This window comes from Lacerta agilis, chromosome 6 (genome assembly GCF_009819535.1).
Source record: "Lacerta agilis isolate rLacAgi1 chromosome 6, rLacAgi1.pri, whole genome shotgun sequence".
Classification (NCBI taxonomy): domain Eukaryota; kingdom Metazoa; phylum Chordata; class Lepidosauria; order Squamata; family Lacertidae; genus Lacerta; species Lacerta agilis.
In genome coordinates this window covers 23,031,392-23,052,299 of record NC_046317.1, presented here as the reverse complement: position 1 = coordinate 23,052,299, position 20,908 = coordinate 23,031,392, and the positions used below count along the sequence as shown (strand labels likewise).

The 20,908-nt window shown below is 43.1% G+C and overlaps 1 protein-coding gene across 3 annotated transcripts in view; it reads right to left on the bottom strand.

Moving 5' to 3' along the window:
- Positions 1-494: 494 nt before the first annotated feature.
- The window catches only part of AGL (amylo-alpha-1, 6-glucosidase, 4-alpha-glucanotransferase), a 44,122-nt gene continuing 23,708 nt past the window's right edge, over positions 495-20,908 (bottom strand). For all 3 annotated transcript variants that reach the window (XM_033151592.1, XM_033151590.1, XM_033151591.1), the window contains exons 15-34: positions 19,995-20,096; positions 19,075-19,230; positions 17,311-17,461; positions 16,056-16,180; positions 15,843-15,955; positions 14,837-14,971; positions 14,315-14,445; positions 13,083-13,219; positions 12,825-12,958; positions 11,721-11,896; positions 11,012-11,114; positions 10,321-10,546; positions 9,446-9,557; positions 9,004-9,139; positions 6,751-6,863; positions 6,137-6,348; positions 4,314-4,411; positions 3,251-3,338; positions 3,002-3,135; positions 495-1,102 (exon numbers count right to left, since the gene is read on the bottom strand). In XM_033151592.1, coding sequence (XP_033007483.1) covers positions 985-1,102; positions 3,002-3,135; positions 3,251-3,338; positions 4,314-4,411; positions 6,137-6,348; positions 6,751-6,863; positions 9,004-9,139; positions 9,446-9,557; positions 10,321-10,546; positions 11,012-11,114; positions 11,721-11,896; positions 12,825-12,958; positions 13,083-13,219; positions 14,315-14,445; positions 14,837-14,971; positions 15,843-15,955; positions 16,056-16,180; positions 17,311-17,461; positions 19,075-19,230; positions 19,995-20,096 — 2,700 coding nt within the window. In that variant the 3' untranslated portion in view covers positions 495-984. The remainder of the gene's footprint in view (positions 1,103-3,001; positions 3,136-3,250; positions 3,339-4,313; positions 4,412-6,136; positions 6,349-6,750; positions 6,864-9,003; positions 9,140-9,445; positions 9,558-10,320; positions 10,547-11,011; positions 11,115-11,720; positions 11,897-12,824; positions 12,959-13,082; positions 13,220-14,314; positions 14,446-14,836; positions 14,972-15,842; positions 15,956-16,055; positions 16,181-17,310; positions 17,462-19,074; positions 19,231-19,994; positions 20,097-20,908) is intronic.

The following is a 20,908-nucleotide window of genomic DNA, read 5'->3' as shown; positions in this document are numbered from 1 at the left end:
ATTTTAAGAACAGAGAACACAAGTAAGGTGCCTCTATGATCAGCATGTTCTCTGATAAACTTCTAACTACTATACTTTTGCTTTGGAGATAAGTGTTAAAAACAGCACTGAAATCAATAAAGTATTACTATTACAGGCACAAAATAAACAGACAGTGAAATTTAATTGTCACCACAGTATATTTTAAGCCATTTCCTCTTTCTTTGCAACAGAAGGGGACACCCTTGCCTAATCTGTCGCTCGCTGATTAATTGATTGCACTGAGATAATGGCACAGCTGAGTACAGGCTACTGAGATCCAGATAAAGTGCGATTTCCACAACACGAGATTTAAAAAACTGCTGTGCAGCTACTTGACATGATGGCTCCATGGTGCAAAGCAGGAATCAGTGTTGCGACTTTTACTTAATTATCTGAATGAGGAAAACTTAACACTTATCATAGGACAGGCATAGGCAGACTCAGCCCTCCAGATGTTTTGGGACTACAACTCTCATGATCCTTAGCTAACAGGACCAGTGGTCAGGGATGATGGGAATTGTAGTCCCAAAACATCTGGAGGGCCGAGTTTGCCTATGCATGTCATAGGAGGTAACCAGCTCCCTTCAAGGTGACTCTGCAAGCTATCTCCACAGCACCGATTCACTACTTGAAACCAGCTTCAGTTGAATGTTATAGGTATGTATGCACATAACACATCAACATTTGATTAGCTTGTTACCTTGAGGAAAAGAGATATCGAGTTTGAAACCTGTTACTGTAGAATGTGTTATACTTTTAATCTAAACATATCTGACTATAAGCTCAAGCGATGGTTCTTTGATCCTAGTCCCCACGATCAAACTAATATCATGGTGTGATTCTCAAAGGATGGGCATCAAACGCTCCTACAAGCGTAGGCACAGTCCACTTCTAAAAGCAGGATATGCATGGTTACGGCATTCGTGACAAAGCTAGTGGTTTCATCAAGGCAGGCAAACATGTTTACAAGTCATAGAGAACCTCAAGGATCACAGCAATGGACCAGGCCTGTGTTTCACAGCTGAAAGGGCAGTACTGACCATTTTCGTTAGTCAGTTCTGGGAGACCTTTCCAAGGTGATCTGCCAAAACAAACAAGCAAAAAGTTAATGCATCACTCTCGGAATTACCAAGTATTTTAATATATTAAAGCAACCCATCTCACATAAAGGATAGCACACATGGGTATGCGTGAAAAAGTATAGAGCAGGAATTATAACTATTTGGCAAACTGCTCCGATTTCAAATCCACCCCCTTTTAAAAAAAGTCTAATGTACATTAGAAAAAGTGGGAAGGTCCCAGCCATGGAAAAGATGAAGGAGAATTGCAGGTGTAGAGGACAAAACTTTACTAAGCCTTTTGACAGTGCTTTTTTTCTTTAAAAATGTTTAGGTACACTCATTTTGACTCAAGAAAATCATTTTATAATTCAAATTGGGAAAAATAAATACAGTAAAGGGGAAAAAGTACAAAGATTCACAAAATGTTTATGGGTATGCGTCCCCCCCCCCAGAAAAAAGCACTGCCTTTCGAAATGAGTTCTTCCTCAACAGCACTCTTAAAACTAGCAATTTCACTCCTAGCCTCTTACATACAAACATAATTTTATTTGTATGCCACCTTTCCATAGTTCAAACCACGCTCAAGGCAGCATACAACATGAAAAACCTCATATAATTACAAATATAACAAAAGTAGTCATAAACGATAAATAAAACATCCGAAGTACACCATCAAATTGAACGATTTCCACATAAATCAAAATAAGATCTAAAATAGAGAATCGCGCTGCTGCAAAATAATAGTTGAGGACTAAAATCGCTCTATTCTATATTAATGACAGAACAATGCTGTCAATAATACTCAATAATTGGACACACAGAGAAAATTATTAAGATGACTTTGTGAAAATATTCCATTGTTGCCCAATTTCCCTTTTACTGGGGCTTGCATTTACATTCATTGCCTTGGTACTTCAGTGAAGTAGCCTAAAGTTATTCATTACACAAGGACCAAGCAAAACAAACTAGCAGGATCCAGGAAGAGGTTTCCAAATAACAGAAACCTTGGCCCAGAGAACAGTGTGTGCATGTTACTGCAGCGACATTCTACACAGCAAAACATTAGTGTCTCATGGTGCCCATCTGATAAGATGGAGGTTGGCCACTACCAAGAACACAGAGATCATGATGGATTTCTGCATGAGACCAAAATTTTTTCGGAAGACGGAGCATCCAGACCAAGTCCTGCCCCCCTTCCTTGCATCCCCCCCCTTTCCCCAACCAAGAACTGGCTTTCCAACCTTTTGCGAGGATGATCTGTTATTGCAGATTCCCAGGCAACCATGATAAGCAAGCAATGTGCTTGCCTGATGTGGGCATTTTACTCTCCATCCCCATCCCTACACACAGAAAGTATTTACAATGTCTAGTATGCAATGATTCACAAGTGATTTCCTGCTTCTGCATACAGGTTACTGCTGATGGGACTAGGCCAGTAGATATCTCCAGTTCAGAAGGCTTTAGGGTCGAGGCATGAAAGTATTGCAACAAATTAATAATGGCTCATGATACACTTGCGGCCTCTCACTCTTGTCTAAAATGTACAGCTCAGTGTTTCCCAAACTTTGGTCTCTCCAGCTGTTTCTGGACTACAATTCCCATCATTCCTGACCACTGGTCCTGCTAGCCAGGGAAGATGGGAGTTGTAGTCCAAAAACAGCTGGATTCCCAACTTTGGGAAACATTGGTACTAGCTAAAAGCCCTGGTTCCATTTTATAGGTCTCATAAAAACAGCCACCACATCCCCTGTAATTCTTCTGCAAAGAAATTCCTTCATTATCCCTCTCCCCCCCCCTTTTTTTTGGCTGCAGTGTTTATGTAAGTATTCAAGATGAGAGACCCATATTATTTTGGAAGAAATATTAAAACAAATGGGTGTCCAACAGCGATACTTCAAGTTGCTTAAATGAAAAGCTACCTCTCAAGATGGACGTAATGGCGAGAAAGAGCATTCTTAACCAAATAGACAGTCTTCGCATAGATCTCTGGACCAATTAACTTGGAGAAGTACAACTTGGCACGGAGAAAATATCCAATTGGCCACAGCCATTCCTTAAAATAAAATAAAAAAGGCAAGAGAATAAGAATTAAGGGCACACATTTTTGGCAATGAAAAAACCAAAATCTGTTGGGGGGGGAGGGGAAAGTGCTGAAGCACAAAACTTACAGGTCCTTGATGATAATTAAATCCTCTTGCCACATTGTAGTTATCATTGTCTAAGGCATTGTCGTAGACACCACAGTAAACCATATCACTGTAGACAAAAACAAAACAAAACCCACAAACGGCAAATAAATACATTTATAGAAAGCAGCATGAAAAGATACAGAATTGTTTAGGGAGAATAGATCTCAATTCAAAAGAATTCTAATTAAAACTTTTCCAACATCTCCTCCCCAATCCAAAAAACCTCCTGCTATTTGTAAGCAACATTACACAGGGGTGGCCAACACCCAAGAGACTGCGATCTACTCACAGAGTTAAAAACTGGCAGTGATCTAGCCCCTTTTGGGGGTTCAGGTCAAAGTTGTTAAGCTTTTTTTTAGGAAGGCCCATTGGGGGTGGGGTTAGGGTCAAAGTTGTTGAGTTTTTTCAGGGAGGAGGTAAAACATTGAGCTTTTTTTAGGGGGGCCACAGTTATTCAGCTTCTTTGGTGGGAACCAATGATCTACCAGTGATCAACCGCAGACGTCCAGTGATCTACCGGTAGATCACGATCTACCTGTTGGACATGCCTAACACAGATCAATTTTGCACATATAGTTTCAGAGGTGGCAACAAGTTGCGTAATTCCCTGTTCAGGGAAGCTTGGTCTCCCAAACTGCTTTTAAGATGCCATGGTTGTTTGTTTATTGTTTTCTGCCAAAAGATTTATTTTCGCACTGATGGGGACACAAACTTATTTAAGCCATGGAGCATGGCACCATTTTAGTTACATGCTCAAAGTTAACTCCCCCCCCCCTCCCGGAAAATGTATTCAAAATGTGGTTGCATTAAAGCACAGGGGAAATCATATTAGCTGGATTGAGATGGGAATATCCGATAGATAGACGCCCACGGGGAGGTTTTGAACAAAGTTTCTCTGTCAAGGAATCTTATATTTGATGGAACAGAACTCCAGGTTTCTGTTAATGAAGAAGCCCTGAAGACGGAGACTTCCGTGTCTGCCTTGCACAGAATTTAGCTCCTAATTCTGAGCAAGATCTAATCAGTCTTCTATCACACTTACTCTGGGTCCAAAGTTTTCATGCCAAGTGGACCTAGTAGCTTTCCCTCTACCATTTCAAGTGCTTTCCACGCTCGCTCAGGAGAGAACAATTCAGGTGCCTTGACAAAAAAACCAAAGGGGGGGGGGAACCACTTAAAAACCAATAGCAAAACCATGGAAAATTAAATGAACAAGCCTCATCCTGGTTTTCACACATATTTTACCCCCCTCCCTCGTATATCCACAATGCAGCCTAAAATCTCAATGTAAAATGAGTGTTTAAGTAGCCTAATTTTTAATAGAGCACAATTTGCAAATATTCCAAGTTGCTAGTGTTGTCCTTTCCTCTTGACTCTCCAGAGCCAGGGAAGGAAGCTGAGCCCAGAGACTTTGGATTCCAGCTGATGTGAGAGCCACCAGCATTGCAGAGATCGGTGGGAATATTTCAAAGCACCTCACCGATAGGGAACTGAACATCACAGGCTAGCAGCTGTTCTTTGCGGGGTTTGTGAGCACTTCTGATTGTTCAATGGCAGATGAACTCTGCTGAGTATAGACCTCATTGAAGGATGGACGAATCTGAGAACTATGCCTTCTCTTCATTTCTCATTTTTTCCAATCTCAAGTTCACAGTTGATCGGAGTTCAGGCAATTTTCACATCAGTTTGCAAACAGATTATGCGCCCACCCAGAGCATGTTTTTCTGTGTTATTATGTTGGAGGCCAACCCAGTCAGATGGGAGGGGTAAAAGTTATTATTATTATAACCATTGTCGTCGTCATCATCTTTTTAAAAAGTCAGCATGGAGACCCATAAGCCCATTTCCCCTAATATAATGCATCTTGGTTTGCAGCGGTATAAGCATTTGTTTCTGTGCACTAATATACAGTTGCACTAATATATGCATTTTTGGGTTGGGGGTTTGACTAGATGACCCTCGGGACCCCTTCCAACTCTGTAATTCTATGATTCATAGGAATTTGCTGGCTAAAGGGGATGGGATCAAAATAGCACAGTATCCAATGCTACTGCATGACACAGCAGGATTGTGGAACAGGGTCCTTTCTCATTTCTTCTTCCAGTAGCAGAGGAATCAAAAGCCCTTCCTGCAAGGGCCTGGGGGAGGGTACGAAAGGGTCCCACCCAAAATGCTCATGCTAATGATAACGAGCTAACAGACCCATTAGATTTTGGGGAGGTTATTTCAGAAGTAATGTTCAGTGGGATTCCTCCCCCAAATCATATTTCGCCCATCATAGCTTGTAAAGCGCCAATGAGGGGAGGTGAGGGAAGAGCCTACATCAGGCAAGGCCTCCTTCCACCTGCCTTGCCCCACCCTCTAGACTCTGCTTCTCAATTTGTATTGTATTTTATGTACTGTGGCTTGCTGTTGTTTTATTGATTATAGTTCAGAAATTATTTATTGTAACTGTTGAGTGGATTTCTGTTTAACTTTTATATGTTATTATTACTTAATACTATTCTAATGATTGTTGAATGTTATTTTTTTATGTAGGTTGGCTATTTTAATGTTCACATTTTTGTATTTCATTAGATTGTTATAAGATGTACATATTTTGTTTCTTCAGCTTGTAAACCGCCTTGAGTATTGTAAGATAAAAAGACGGTATACAAATTAAAACTGATGATGATGAAGAAGAAAAGCTAAACTAAAAGCACAATCCTAAACATGTCTACTCAGAAGCATGTCCTATTGAATTTAACAGAACTTTCTCTTAGGTAAGTAGAGTTAGGACTGCAGCCTAAACTATGTAATGTAAGTTGAGTTTAAAAGAAGAGAAAAAGTTATATGGTTTGAAAAGTATGTTTACACAATACGTACCACAACCATTGCTATAGGGAAATTTGGCCTTAGTTGATAATCACACCAAGGACTTGATGCTCCATAGCTGTCCTTGTATATGCCTCTCTTGTGAACCAGAGTTGGGTGTTTCTCATTGGGATCTGCTGGATTCTCAGAGACAAAGAACAGCTTCTCAAAGTGTGCCAGGATTTTTCTGTTCCACTGATCATACGTTATGGTTTCCTCTTTCCCTGGAAATCAATATAACGTGAAAGATTGGTTTTGATAATGCTTCAGTGCCAACAGGAAAAAATATATACAAAGACCTGTGTTGGTTTAATTTCTAGTGCTGGTTTAATTTCAGTGACAAACGTGAACCTGAAATATACTCCGTATAAGTACTATGGACTTGGTGTTCAGTGGTAGTCAAGAAGATTCCTCAAGCTTGAAAGTTTGAAAACCACTGTCAAAAATATTGCTTCATACTCAGAACATTATCCTTGGGTGCAGCACAGTTAATAATAATTATGATTTTAAAGTAAAAATACTGAATGACCTTGCAGAGTTGTTGTAAATACTACAACTATATAATGCATGTGAAGTGGTTTGAATTTTCTCCGTTCCCGTCGTACATTGCAGATGAGACTACTCACCATGTCTTCTGACAGTAACTCCAGAATAAGGAAATATATTATTCTTGGACAACTCCAGTAACCAGCGAACTGTTGATTTGCATAAGCCAACTATCTCCACAGCAGAACCATCTCTAAAAAGAAGAGAGAGATAGGTTTCAAGATTTACAAAGCAAGATTATAAAATGACACTGCCCAAGGATCCCTTCTATCAGTATGTATTCCGAGTCTAAACCAATAGTATACAACTCAGATCATTCCAAGAACCGCTTTTGTAGGTTTTAATTGGGGCTGCATCGAATGCTTTTGTTACCATTTTAACTTGGCATCTCTTTTTCTTAATTCTCTACTAACCCCTTGTTTTTCCCCATGGTATGCACTCTTCCCCGCAGTGCTTGCTACTCTTTCTTTGTGCCTCTAAACTTCTGTACCCATGACCTCCACGTGATCCCCCTTTCTTCTACCTCCCATTTCTGCTTTCTGTCTCTCCAACCTCATTTCCAACTCTCTGAACTGCCCAACAGCAGCACACAAGAACTTCGCCCTCCCAGCAATTTGTACCAGCGGATGAGCTGCGCAGCATGGCTGGCTGCAAAGGGCTAGGGGGCAGGGTTTCCCAAACTCGGCTCTCTGGCTGCTTTCAGAATACAACTCCCATCATCCCTAGCTAGCAAGAGCAGTGGTCAGGGATGATGGGAACTGTAGTCTGAAAACAAACTTGGAGACTCAAGTTTGGGAAACACTGGGCTAGGAAAAGCGGGAACCGATTTCAACACACAAATCCAGGAGAAAAGGTGGAGCAATGCTTAATTTGTGACACAGACATTTTCCTAACCCTACTTGCAATTCTGATGGGCTTGGGCATATTTCAGCTGTTCCCACTACGATGGGAAAAGGTTACAAGCAAGCAGAATCCTCTCAGGATGCCGGACAGCCAGCCAAGCCGGACTGCAGGCTTTGCATGCTCAAAGGTCTCGGGTTGTCCCTGCATCTTTTGTTAAAATGATCCAAAGACTTCTGCCTGTGACACCAGAGAGCCACTGGGAGTCAGAATACAGAATACACAATAATAGACTACAGAGGGACCGACCACAATGGCTTATTATAGCAGACTAAGGTGTAAGGTCCTCAGTTAATTGCTCATGAGTGACCAGCCGAACTCCGTAGCTTCTTTTTAATGGTTTTATTGTGCAAAGCTATTTACAGTGCAGAGCTAACAAATCACGTCTGTCTCATCCATCAGCAGAATCCGGGAGTGCCCCCTTCCGGTTTCTCCCCCAGCATAAGAGTCTAGGGATACGAAATCCCCTCCTTCTTTCCCTACGTGGCACCCCTCTGCGTAATTGGGGGTACGGAAGTGGCGTGCCTCCCTCTGCGCCAGCGGGGTGTGAGGTCTCTCTAAAATCCCCAGAGCCTTGGCTGCCAGTTCCCTGAACCGCCTCCCCTTTCCCACTTGAGGCATAGCTGCTGCTCCCACTGGAAGAGGAAGTGCTGCTTCTCAGGTGTTTCTGAGGCTCTCTGTAGCATCCTGAAAGCCCTTGCACCACCCTGCGCTGAGCCGGGGACAGTTCCCTGACATAAGGCAACTTCCTAGGTTCGCTTCAATGTGCAGGCCTGATCTGAACAGTCATGGATTAATATTGTTGCAGAAGTTGCTGATGGCAGGGTTGGTTCAGACATCAGAAAGCTGATGATCTCCTACACGCGGAGGGAACTGGAAGTGGGTCTTTAGGATCTGACCTACCCAGCCTCATGAAGTGTCCGCATATTAAAATGGAAAAGCTGGGCAAACCATGCAGCCTTTGAAATGCAGGAGACGGCTTGCACATACACCTAAATATAATTATTTAACCCACAAGGCTAAATGAATAGCACAGGGCAAAATGTGTTAAGTTGAAGGACATAACTATGCTACTAACTGATGTTTAGGAAAAGCAGCATGGTTCCTTAAACATACTGGGTTGGAATCCAGAAGCAGGACAAATCCTGCACTCAAAGTTCTGCGCGCATAAGCCCTTACAGAAGCCGTGGATGAACGACTAGCTAAATTGTACATAGTGTGACTGAGCAAAACGGGCACTTGACACATTTTGATTTCAGCTAATAGGGTCTGAAAATACAGTTTTGAAAATATATGCATCATTTCTTCATAACTTTTCAGGTCCAAAGAAATATTGTTTGTAACACTTTTATTGAGGATTTAAAAACAAGCACCATGTATTTATGCCATACCCATTAAGATGTCGAGAACGCTGTAAAATCTTTATACTGTACCTCGGAGTGGCTGGAATTCCTTTGTTGCGAGCTTTGTCACTCTCTCCCATCTTATCCATCCATGTGCCACAATTAAAACGGTTCCCTCCATAGACAAAGCCAGTTTCCATGTCCACACCCGCGGTCACATTAAAACCTACCAACCGTGAAAACCAGATGTTTTGCAAAGACCCACAGAGAGAAAGAGACAGGAATCTTACACAGGTCCCGAGAAGCACCCCAGCCAAAACTAAATAAGATTTCTAGTGCAGCACGATTAACATTTAACGAAAAAGAACAAGAGAGACCTTAAAGATACATTTAAACATTTATGCGCCTGTAATGTGTGTACAGATCATCTAAGCAAATACAATACACTTCAAAAGTAACATTTAAGGTGTTTTAAAAAGGAAGAGTTTTATTTTTACTGGTGCAGAAAACAAATTGATGGATCAGAGTCTACCTTCATCTCTCATATTCCGATCTATCTGGGGACCAGCATTCCTTTCGCGGAACTGTATGCCTTGCATATGTCTCTGCATGGCTTCTTGTATCACTTCATACAGTGGCTGGTCCTGAATGTGGGTTGGTTCAAATATACAAGAAGGAAAAAAAAAATGGGAACAGCAAAAAAAGTTAAGCCAGACACTTAGGACTCAGCTACATTAGTCAAAAAACAGTGTTCTGAATGCGTTATAAACATGCAACACCAGATTGTGCTGGAGAGCAAAAATAAAATAAAAAATATTTGCGATTTTCCATAGCGTTTTTTCTTTCGTTATAACAATTTAATTTCTCTGTGTGCAGATCCACCCTTAAAAACAGAATGAAGCCACAGTACTTTATGGTACTTAAGAGATTTATTTGGCATTTTGTCCTCTGAAATAACACAACAGAAGTACCAAAGTTGTGTTACGCAATCGCAAAATTATATTTAAAAAAAGGTTTTTTTTGCCCTAACTATGGAGACAGTCACAGTTCAGTTAAAATTAGTTTACGTAAGAACAACTCTGCTGGATCAGATCAAAGGCTCATTTTAGTCCAGCATCTTGTTCTCACCGTGGCCAACCAGAATGACTATGTGGAGGCTACAAGAAACAGCACTCTCCCGCACTTGTGATTTCCAGCAACTGGTATCCAGAGACATCCTGCCTTCAACAGTAGAGGCAGAACAGTCCTTGGCAGATCAGTCTAAGGCCATAGTGTGCCACGAGCGAGGAAGAGGTACATGACGGGAAGATTTGTCCCCAGAGCTAGCACGCCTGTGACGCATGCACACAAGCAAGCAAGCAAGAGAGTTAAGCTACAACTTGAAGAGAAGGGCAAATTATAGATTACCTTTTGACCCGGTGGCAGAGGAGGGGAGTCATCTGTAGGATACATTCTGGATACAGGACACTTGAGAATGTCAGTGCCATTTCGAACGAAGTTACAGTAGTCTTGTATGCACTGTAGCCACCACCAGACAGCATCACGGCAATTGAATCTAGCATGAGTGCCCTGGCCAAGCAAGTTGGGAATGAGTCCATGTCTCAGCGTACTGGCAAACGCTAAAATTATGTTCCTGAAATTGGGGGAGGGAGGGGAAAAGAAAAGGACATGTTTCCAAATTCACATTTACATACAACCTAGAGGTTCCAAAAAACTAGATAAATAGCGCAAACAGTGACTAGAATAACGAAGATAATTGGAACACAAGGGGCACAAAATTACTTTTGAGAGCTTTAAGCTCTTTAGGACAATATAAAGGTAAAGGTAAAGGTACCCCTGACCATTAGAGATCCCATTATTTAACAGTCCTTGACTACTGATACATACACAATGTTCTCCTGTTCTTTAATCTTAAATTATGTTTGTTTATATTTTCTTCAGTTAGGAAAATGTTAAGAGCCACAGCACCAGAACATAACTGATTCCTGAGAGTGAATAAAAAAATAAAATAAAATAAGGAGTTCTTGGCTACGCTGGAGTAACCTTATACCAACAGCTACGTCAGCTAGTCACTACTGACATGCGAACCTGATCTCACCTCGCTTCCAAGTAACGTCCAGTAACTAACAGCAGACCTCGCAATGCAATGAATGTGTCTCTTCCCCAGCAGCGGAAAATGCCAGATGAAAAATGAGGTAAGCCTAAAACAGTAAATATATATATTTAAGAACTTAATGGTCCTCCAAAAATGTTTTCATTTTTGTTTATAGTCGATCCCTCCCCAGCTCCCCACCTGTAACTTACATAAATCTATATTGCAACGCACACACCTTGACTAAATCACCGTTGTTCCACCATTAATCAATCAACAAAAATAAAAGCATGCAATATCCCCTGTTGCTCCTAGGTTGGCAGTATTTCTCAAGCTTGGGTCTCCGGCTGTTGTTGCACTACAACAGCCGGGGACCCAAGCTTGAGAAATACTGTGTTAGTGTATCAACTGAAATGGACCTTTATCAGTAGTTAACAGTGCTTGTCTACTTGTTCAGGGCCTCCAGGTGCTACCCACTTCTTCTATGTGGGAGACAGGTGAAGTACAGCCACACACTGGAGATTGAATCCAGCATTTGTTACTAGGTTCATGCAACCTTTCCCATCGATACAGTTTTTAGCAAGGCTGCTCATATTTGCTCCGCAAAGTCTCCCGGGCTTCCTAAACTTCTGCAGAGCACCAGCGCACCCAATTCGGTGACCCGGAACGGATTCAAAACATTCAAATTCAAAATGTTCTTTCTTTCTTTACCTACCAGCTGCTAAAGTAACACAGCTCTGTTCTCTCTCTTTTGTAATGTCGTTCAGCCTATAAGGAACATCCTGAATGGCAGGAGACAGAGGGGGCAAGGACGGATACTTCCCTATTCCACACATCTGGACTGAACCCAAGGAAAGATGTTTAGCAAATGTCGATCCATACTGAACAAAGCTGCAATGAAAGCAAATCTATTTATTTCTCAAGCCTGCAAACATTCCCCTCTTTTCAGTCTTCCAAGATCAATGCAACCAGCAGCGCTGATTTCAAACGCATGCGTTGTTGAGATCTATGGAACGTTCCAGATCCTCTGTGGCTTTAAGGTATTTGAAAAATTCAGAGTATGAGGTAAGGTATATGGACAATACCACAACTCATACAACTTGAACTGCCCTTCATTTTTATTTTGTCAAAACTGACATGACACAAAAATAGCTAACCCCATTTCAGTTGCATTTCATGAAATGAGCATAAATGTCCTCTTATTAAAGACAGAACTGCTTGGATCTGCACCAGAATGGTGGACTGCAGTTTTCTTTTTTGATCTAACAAATATCTGCCAACCACCCAAATATGCCAGTGATTCTATGATATTCTACCGGGCATGATCTCAGGGACGCAGAAGGCTTCACCATGCCCAGTCCTCGTGTACCAATGTGCACAATTAAATACCATATGTCACATGCTACACTATCCAAGCAGGGATGCGAAAACTGTGGTTTTCAAGAAGTTGCTGGACTACAACTCCCAGCATCCCTGATCATTGGCTATCCTGGCTGGTGTTGCTATGAATCGGATTCCAAGAACGACTGGGGGCACACATTTCATGCCCTTGGCTGAGCCACCCGAGCGATTTGCAATGAGACGTTATTTGAGGGACAGAAGCATGTGAAACAGACTATGAGCTGTTTTGCTTTCATCGATATGGAAAGACCGGCAGAGGAAACTTTTTCTGACTTTGGTCAGGATTGCTATGGTTTGGGTCATAGTGCACTTTCTTCACTTCTTTAGGAGAACAGATGAAACCTTCAGAAATGTATACAATTGTGTTTGCATGAAACAAGGCACCCTCACATTTTTTTTCTGGTATGGACAAACATACCTAGACATCTGTTTCCAAACCAAGTCAAGCAGCGACGTGTATGCGCCAACTAATATGGCATCGAAGTAGCATGGAATGAGATAACGAGGAACCCTCTTCAGGTAGAGAAACATTGCTTTCAGCCACTTTCCAACCTATTGTTATTTCAAGGGAAACAAATTGTTGCACTGAATTAAAACAAATTATTGAAAATGAGCATGTAACATATAAACGCCTATCTGAACGGGAAATGTTCTCTCTTTGCGTTGCTTGACTTACATCTGAGCAGGCGCCAGAACGGGCAATTAGCCGATCGCTCACGTAATCAATCATCCAGTCCCCAGCTCTCAAGTTACCACAGAAAGGATGGCCCAAATCGTTCTTTGGTCGTATGTCTCCCATCACGGACATTATTCCTGAAAGACCATAGAAACATGGTTCTGTATTACAGGTCATGGAACTATCACGAAAAGTAGGCTGAGTGTCTTAGAAGGCGGCAACGGCTGCAAAATAATATACTGAAAATACCAGACACCCAAATCAAGGTGAGTTTAATTCTGCAGACAAACCAAGGTGCAGACTGATTACTTTTTAAAAACCTTTGCCCTTGGTGCTCATGCTAATTCCAGTCTTTTGCCATGTGAGATGCTGCCCAACTGTTCACCCTAGGCGAGTAAGTTTAACAAAACCATAAAGTGGGTCACCAACTTGCATACTCTTTAGTATCTTTGAAAGCGTTCTATGATATGAGTCTGCTTTCATGCATAATAAGCAGAAGCCAAACCATGGTTCGGCACCATGTACAAAGAGATGCAGGTTTAAAAACCCTAGTCTGTAAAGAGTTACTAAACAAGGACAACAAATTATCATTTGAAGTTGTGTTTGCAAGCCACAGTTTGTGCTACTTGTGGCCTGCTTTATGTTTGGACTCATGAGTGCAGTTAGGGCCACTGCTTCACCTCAAGCGGCTGCAACATCGTAGAGAAGTCAAGTACTGAACAGAAAGAAAATAAAAGTGGACAAGTTGCTCTGAAGTACGGTCTGCTTGCTATATGCCTAGAAGCTCAAGTCATGGTGTGTGGGGTGCTTAACCAAGGTTAGCATAAACTAGGGTATGAAGGGAAGTCGAAACTGAGCCTATTGAACTTACTGTCAACATTTATCTGACCTTCTCTTTGTACTGCTTGCTAAAATATATTTGTATTTCTCTGCCTTTTAAAACTTGGAATCTAGTGCTAATGCTCAGTATGCAGCATATGAAGATAACCAATGTCTGGCATGGCAAGCTAAACACGGTTCACGAGCTACTAGCTACCAGGTATTGAGGAACATCCTATTTTGCTGTCTGCTTGGAATTGCTAAAAACAAACCAGCTGAGACGAGAGTGTTTTTCAAGTGCCCTCAGCCCAAAGTATGGCTGGCCTGCATTTGACTTTCAGAGAGAAGGCATACAGGTGGTGAAAGTTTGACGAATGTAGCTAATAATAAATTTGTCTCAAACCAATTTTTACCTTGAAGACCTGCATATTTAAGGGGTGTCCAGTCTGGTATGTTGTAACACCCTCCACCGTCCTCTTGCTCCTCAGCATCACACCGATATAATACATGATTCAGGTCTGCCAAGGTTAATTTCGATGCAATACTGTGAAAGAGACAGAGATACACTGACTGGGTTAAAAAAAAAAACACAAAAAACTTTTGTTAAAATTTATTTTTGGTTTAGAAAAGAATAGAATAAAATAAAATATGAAAGGGTACATGGCCTTAAGTGCAAGGCTGCAAAATCTCAGTGGGACCTACTTTTGAGTAGACATGCCTAGGATTGCATCTTAAGTCGCTTCTCTGTTTCGAAAGTGGCAAACCACTCACAACAAAAACAGACAACTTGCACACTACCAAAGAGGCTATTGTGGTATTAAATCTTCAGGGCTAATTTGGCTACAGGTTGCTTTTGGAGAGGAGGCTGCGGAAGTGAACCTCTTACATCGCCTCTGCATTGTTCCCCATAGGTTTCAATCGAATGGCGAACTTACGTCGAGAAGGGCGTCTTGAGTATCTGCTCTGAACAATCGTCGGGAAGACTTCCAGATTTAAAGTGAGGGCTGAACTGAACCAGGTGGTTACGCAGGACTCCAACAGCCTCTTGTGCTTTCGGGTCAAGGCTTACTCTGCAAAGATTGGCATGAGACCAAAACAAAATGTCAATCCGGGTGGGGGGGGAGGGAGAAGAGGCAAAGGGTGAAACCTGGCTGCCTGCTGGGGCTTAATGAAGTTTCAAGGTCACCATCCCATCTGCAGCCTTGCTGAGCAAGCCGGCCAAGGGAGGTGGATGGGGAGGCGGGCTAATGTAGAGCTAGCAGAATTGGACACAATTACCGTATTTTTCAGTGTATAAGACGCCACCCCCATGTATAAGACAACCCCTATTGTTTTAAACCCCAAATTAAGAAATTAAGTTGTTTAGCTTTTTTGGGAAGTGGGAGAGGTCACTTCTGCCAATCGCTCACCTGCCTGCCCTCCACTGCCTATTGCTTGCCACAGCCACTGCTAATCGCACACCCTGCCGCAGCCGCCAATTGTCTGCCCGCTCGCTGCCACCAACAGCCCACCCACCCACTTGTCACAGCCGCCAATCGCCTGCCCAATTGCCACAGCCAGTCGCCAGCAGGCTTTGCCACAGCCACCAATCACCCGCCCAATCACCACTGCCAATCTCCTGCTTGCTGCTGCCATTAATCACACGCCCCCCCTGCAATCACTATATAAGACGACACCCAATTTTTGCCTAATTTCTTTTAGCAAAAAGCACCGTCTTATACACGGAAAAATACGGTACTTAAAATGATGCCCAGTGGAGCCAGTTTAGCCCCTTCCCCTCTGCCAGAATATGCACTTTGGAGGCTTGTTGCCCCACTTTGGAAGGCAGAGAGGGGAGGGAGCTCTGTGCCGGTAGGGGCTACGTGGACGGACTTTGGATCGCTCTACTAACCACCGCTCTGTCTGCCATTTTCTACACCAGCCAAAGTAATGACATTTTACCTAAATATGATCACACTTCCCGGTGTCAGCTTTTCGAATTCTATCTCTTGGACGAATTCATTAGGGCCTTTTGTAGCGATTGAAGCTTGCTTTATTATTTTACTTTCCTTGAGCTGCCAAGAGAAGGAAATCAGGTGAATTCAGCAAACCACTTTAATCTCAGGAGTCAAATGTTCAGGCTAATCAAACGAGAGGAAGAGACACAGCTTTTACCTGGATGTGTTCCCGGAGTTCAACTGTATAATCGGGCAATCCATTGATGAAGTGCTCGTCTTTTTTATAAGGGGCAGTGCTTCTCTCGATGGTCCTTGCCTCGAGAACCACCTCTTCAATTTTGCCTGTGGAAAGGGGGTGGGGGAACCCCAGACAACTCTCAATACCATGGCTAGCAATTTTCTATATATATAAGTAGGAACATAGGAAGCTACCTTATACAGAGTCAGACTACTGGCTCGATTTAGCTCAGGGTTTCCCCAACTTGGGTCTCCAGCTGTTTCTGGACTACAACTTCCATCATCCGTAACTAAGCAGGACCAGTGGTCAGGGATGATGATAACTAAGATCACGTCGCCCAGCTATCAGCATTGGGGGTGCTCATGCTTCAGTCCTGTCCCTAAGTCAGCACTTTTTGGCTTCTGTTGAAATCCTGCACCGACTTACCTGGGAATAAGGCCCACTCAGTTCAATAGTGCATAGCTCTGAGCAGGCATACCTTGAATTGTGTAATCATGGTGTGGGATGGTACTCAACATACAAGACAACAATAATAGATGTATTAATTTATTACTTATTCCCTGCCCCTCTGACTGGGTTGCCCCAGACTAAGTGGAAAGGTGCACAGAAAGGTGAAACACACGCTCCCCCCAGCACCAATCTTTGTCTCTGACGTTGTTTAATTCAGAGTTTGCATGATGTTGTGTTTAGATGTTCAGACTGGGAAAACCCAGACTCTACTCCTTGCTCAACCACAAAACTCTCATAACAGTTGCTATCTCTCAGGTTGTTGTGAAGATAAAATGGGTAAATAATTGGACACTTTGCATTCAAATTCTGAGGCAGATAGGTAGGAAAGAGGTAAAAGGTAAAGGACCCCCGGATGGTTAAGTCCAGTCACAGGTGACTATAGGGTTGCGGCACTCATCTCGCTTTCAGGCCGAGGGAGCTGGCGTTTGTTCACAGACAGCTTTCCGGGTCATGTGGCCAACATGACTAAACTGCTTCTGGCACAATGGAACACCATGATGGAAACCAGAGTGCGCGGAAACACCATTTACCTTCCTGCTGCAGCGGTACCTATTTATCTACTTGCACTGGCATGCTTTCAAACTGCTAGGTTGGCAGGAGCTGGGACTGAGCAACGGGAGCTCACCCCGTCGCGGGGATTCGAACCACCAACCTTCTGATCGGCAAGCCCAAGAGACTCAGTGGTTTAGATGACAGCGCCACCCGCGCAAAGGGGTAACCTTACCTGGAATACACATCTGGGGAACTTCTTGGCTGTAGGAGGACGTTTTGGGATCTCTGAAAGCTGTTCGGGAAACAGCGACAACAGACTGGTGCGTGTTAGGACAATGCCTCGTCACAGCCACAATATCCTCATCAACTTGATCCACATATACCTGAAAAGGGCATTTTTTTTAGGGGGTGGGAGGGAAAAGTGGATAGAGATTCTTATTATTCAGATTATAGTACAGTATAATTTAGATTTAATAATCACCGTCAAAATTCTTGGCCAGGGCATGTTAAGGCAGGCTTCAGGGATTTTGGAGGCCCTGGATAAGGGGTAGTAGAGGGGGGAGTACTCTAAAGTACAAAGTGGAGTACAAACAGAGGGAGTAAAAGGTAAAGGTAAAGGACCCCATGACAGTCCAGTCAATGGCCACTGTGGGGTTGCAGCGCTTATCTCGCTTTTCAGGCCAAGAGAGCCGGCGTTTGCCCACAGACAGCTTTTCATGTCATGTGGCCAGCATGACTAAACTGCTTCTGGCACAATGGAACACCATGACAAAAACCAGAGCACACAGAAACGCCGTTTACCTTCCTGCCGCAGCGGTACCTATTTATCTACTTGCACTGGCGTGCTTTCGAACTGCTAGGTTGGCAGGAGCTGGGACAGAGCAAGGGGAGCTCACCCCGTCACAGGGATTCGAACTGCCGACCTTCTGATCGGCAAGCCCAAGAGGCTCAGGGGTTTAGACCACAACGCCACTCGCATTGAAAGATAAGATAAAGAGGGAGTACTCCAAAGTTGCTTGCTCAGATGTCTCATGCAAGCGGGCCAAGAACCAGAAGTGGGCTGAAGATTTGTGTGTGTGCACATGCATACACGTTATATATAAATGCAGTGGCACCTCGGTTTACGAACTTAATCCGTTCTGGAAGTCTGTTCTTAAACCAAAACCCTTCTTACACCGATGCGTGCTTTCTCTAATGAGGCCTCCCACTGCTGGTGCCCTTCCACCATTCAGATTCCATTCTTAGACCGAGGTAAAGTTCACAAACCGGGACACTACTTCCGGTTTTGCGGAGTTCGTAAACCGAATAGTTCATAAACAGAACTGTTCTTAAACCTAGGTAGTAGTAGTAGTAATAATAATAATAATAATAATAATAATAATAATAATAATAATTTATTTATACCCTGCCCATCTGGCTGGGTTTCCCTAGCTACTCTGGGCAGCTTCCAACAAAATATTAAAATACAGTAGTCCAACAAACATTAAAAGCTTTCCTAAACATGGCTGCCTTCAGGTGTCTTCTAAAAGTCTGGTAGTTGTTTTTCTCTTTGACATCTGATGGGAGGGTGCTCCACAGGGTGGGTGCCACTACCGAGAAGGCCCTCTGCCTGGTTCCCTGTAACCTCACTTCTCACAGGGAGGGAACCACCAGAAGGCCCTCAGTACTGGACCTCAGTGTCCGGGTTGAACAATGGGGATGGACATGTTCCTTCAGGTATACTGGGCCGAGGCCGTTTAGGACTTTGAATTGTGCCCGGAAACATACTGGGAGCTAATGTAGGTGTTTCAATGTAGGTACCACTGTATGGCATCTGTTTCCTTTAACCAGGATCTGTACCGATCCTGATTAAGAAAAGGGAGCGGAAGACGACATTGTGGTGCCTTTGTGGTCAAGCAGCTTGTTGAGACTTCTTTATTTTCCTAAGCCCTGCCTCATTCTCTTGTTCCCTTCAGCACCCCTGACAAATGTCCTGTGGATCTGGCCCAGCATTTACCTGGTTAAAATCTCTGGCTCCTAGCTCTTGGTGCAATCTGTTGATAGCCAGCCTTCCTGCTATAATTCCAGTTTTGAGATTTACTTCACCAGGTGTGGAAAGTGTCGCTGCTGGATTCCACTTTGGATAAAATCGCTCTTCGGTGACTACAGAAATCTGTGAATAAATGTGTTTTTTTAAAAAATAGCATTTGCAGTGTTTCTCTCTCCCTATGCTCACAGAAGTTACACACATGGTGCATTTAGTAGGAGTTGAAACTTTTGACTTCTTCTTAAGAGGCTCTGAAGCACAGTGTTCCAAATACTGTAGCCACACTTTATTTAAAACATCTGCTGTACCGCCGATTAAATATTTCAAGGTGGTTTACAAAAATTAACTAACAAATACACTCAGAAGAACCAGAACACATGAATAGCAATTATAATTTGGAGAGTTTAAAGTATCAAAGCGAGTAAAAATTTTAAAACAGGCAGTTGGTGAAATTTTAAGGAGTGGCAAGATACGATCTGAGTGAGCAGGGCCTGTCACTACTCTGAATGAATGAATGAATAAATAAATAAATACTTATACCCCCCCATCTGACCAGCCCTCCCCAGCCACTGTGGGTGGCTCCCAACAGAATATTAAAAACACAATAAAACATCAAACATTAAAAACCTCTCTAAACAGGTGTCTTCAGATGTCTTCTAAAAGTCAGATATTTCCTTGATGGGAGGGCGTTCCACAGGGCGGGCGCCACTACTGAGAAGGCCCTCTCACTTCTCACAGTGTGGGAGCTGCCAGAAGGCCCTCAGCGCTGGACCTCAGTGTCCAGGCTGAATGATGGGGGTGGAGATGCTCTTTCAGGTATAATGGATGGAAAAAACATGCCAGAATAACCCCAATGATACGAAAGAGGAACCTACTGCTAACACGCATACCTGATGTGGTACTAGTTCATCATATCCTCTAGTGCTGCCTGAGGCACAGCAGGCCATGGAGACGATGGTCGAGCTGGGAAGGGCATCATATGCCGACCGATGCTAACAACAAGAAGGGTGTGTATGAATTAAGTCAAGCCCAGAAGACTAGTGCTTTGGTTTCTTTAACAGAAAAACCTGAGTTTCACTCCAAAGGCACCTTGCACGCAAGTGGGAAGACATCATTCGCTCAGTGTCTCCGAATTCCAGCAATTCCCCCTCCCCCACTGCAGCTCATATGCTATGTCCCAGACCTTTCCTGAGGACCCCCTCCCTCACCCTTAAAAGAGACTTTGGGGGCAGCATGGGGCTACAGTGAGAGGGGAGGTAGAGAGGGAGTCATACCTACACGGCTCAACTTTTATTTCCATAAAACTGAATGCAACCCAGGGCACCCTAAGTGTCACATTGTGGCTCTGCAGAATTTGTCGAGATTGTGTGCAGAGGATTCAATTTGACTTACTTTGAATACCTAGTTCAACATTAGGTATCAAATAACTTCTCCTACTGCATTTAACATTTTAAATGTCTGCAATAGTATTTTTTATGTCTTTGAGGTTTTGATTGCGTAACACACACACACAAAATGGTACCTCGGTTTTCGACCGTAATCCATTCCGGGAGACCATTCAAGTTCCGAAACGTTCGGAAACCGGAAATTCAGTACGGAAGCCTTGATACGGAAGCTGCGTGACACATTCAACTTCTGAGGCATGTTCAAAAACCGAAGCATTTACTTCCAGGTTTACGGTGTTAGAAAACCGAAATGTTCGTCAACGGAGACGCTAGAAAACCAAGGTACCACTGTGTGTGTGTGTATACACACACAAACACACACACACACAACCTATATATCTGTGCCTAAAACATTAAGA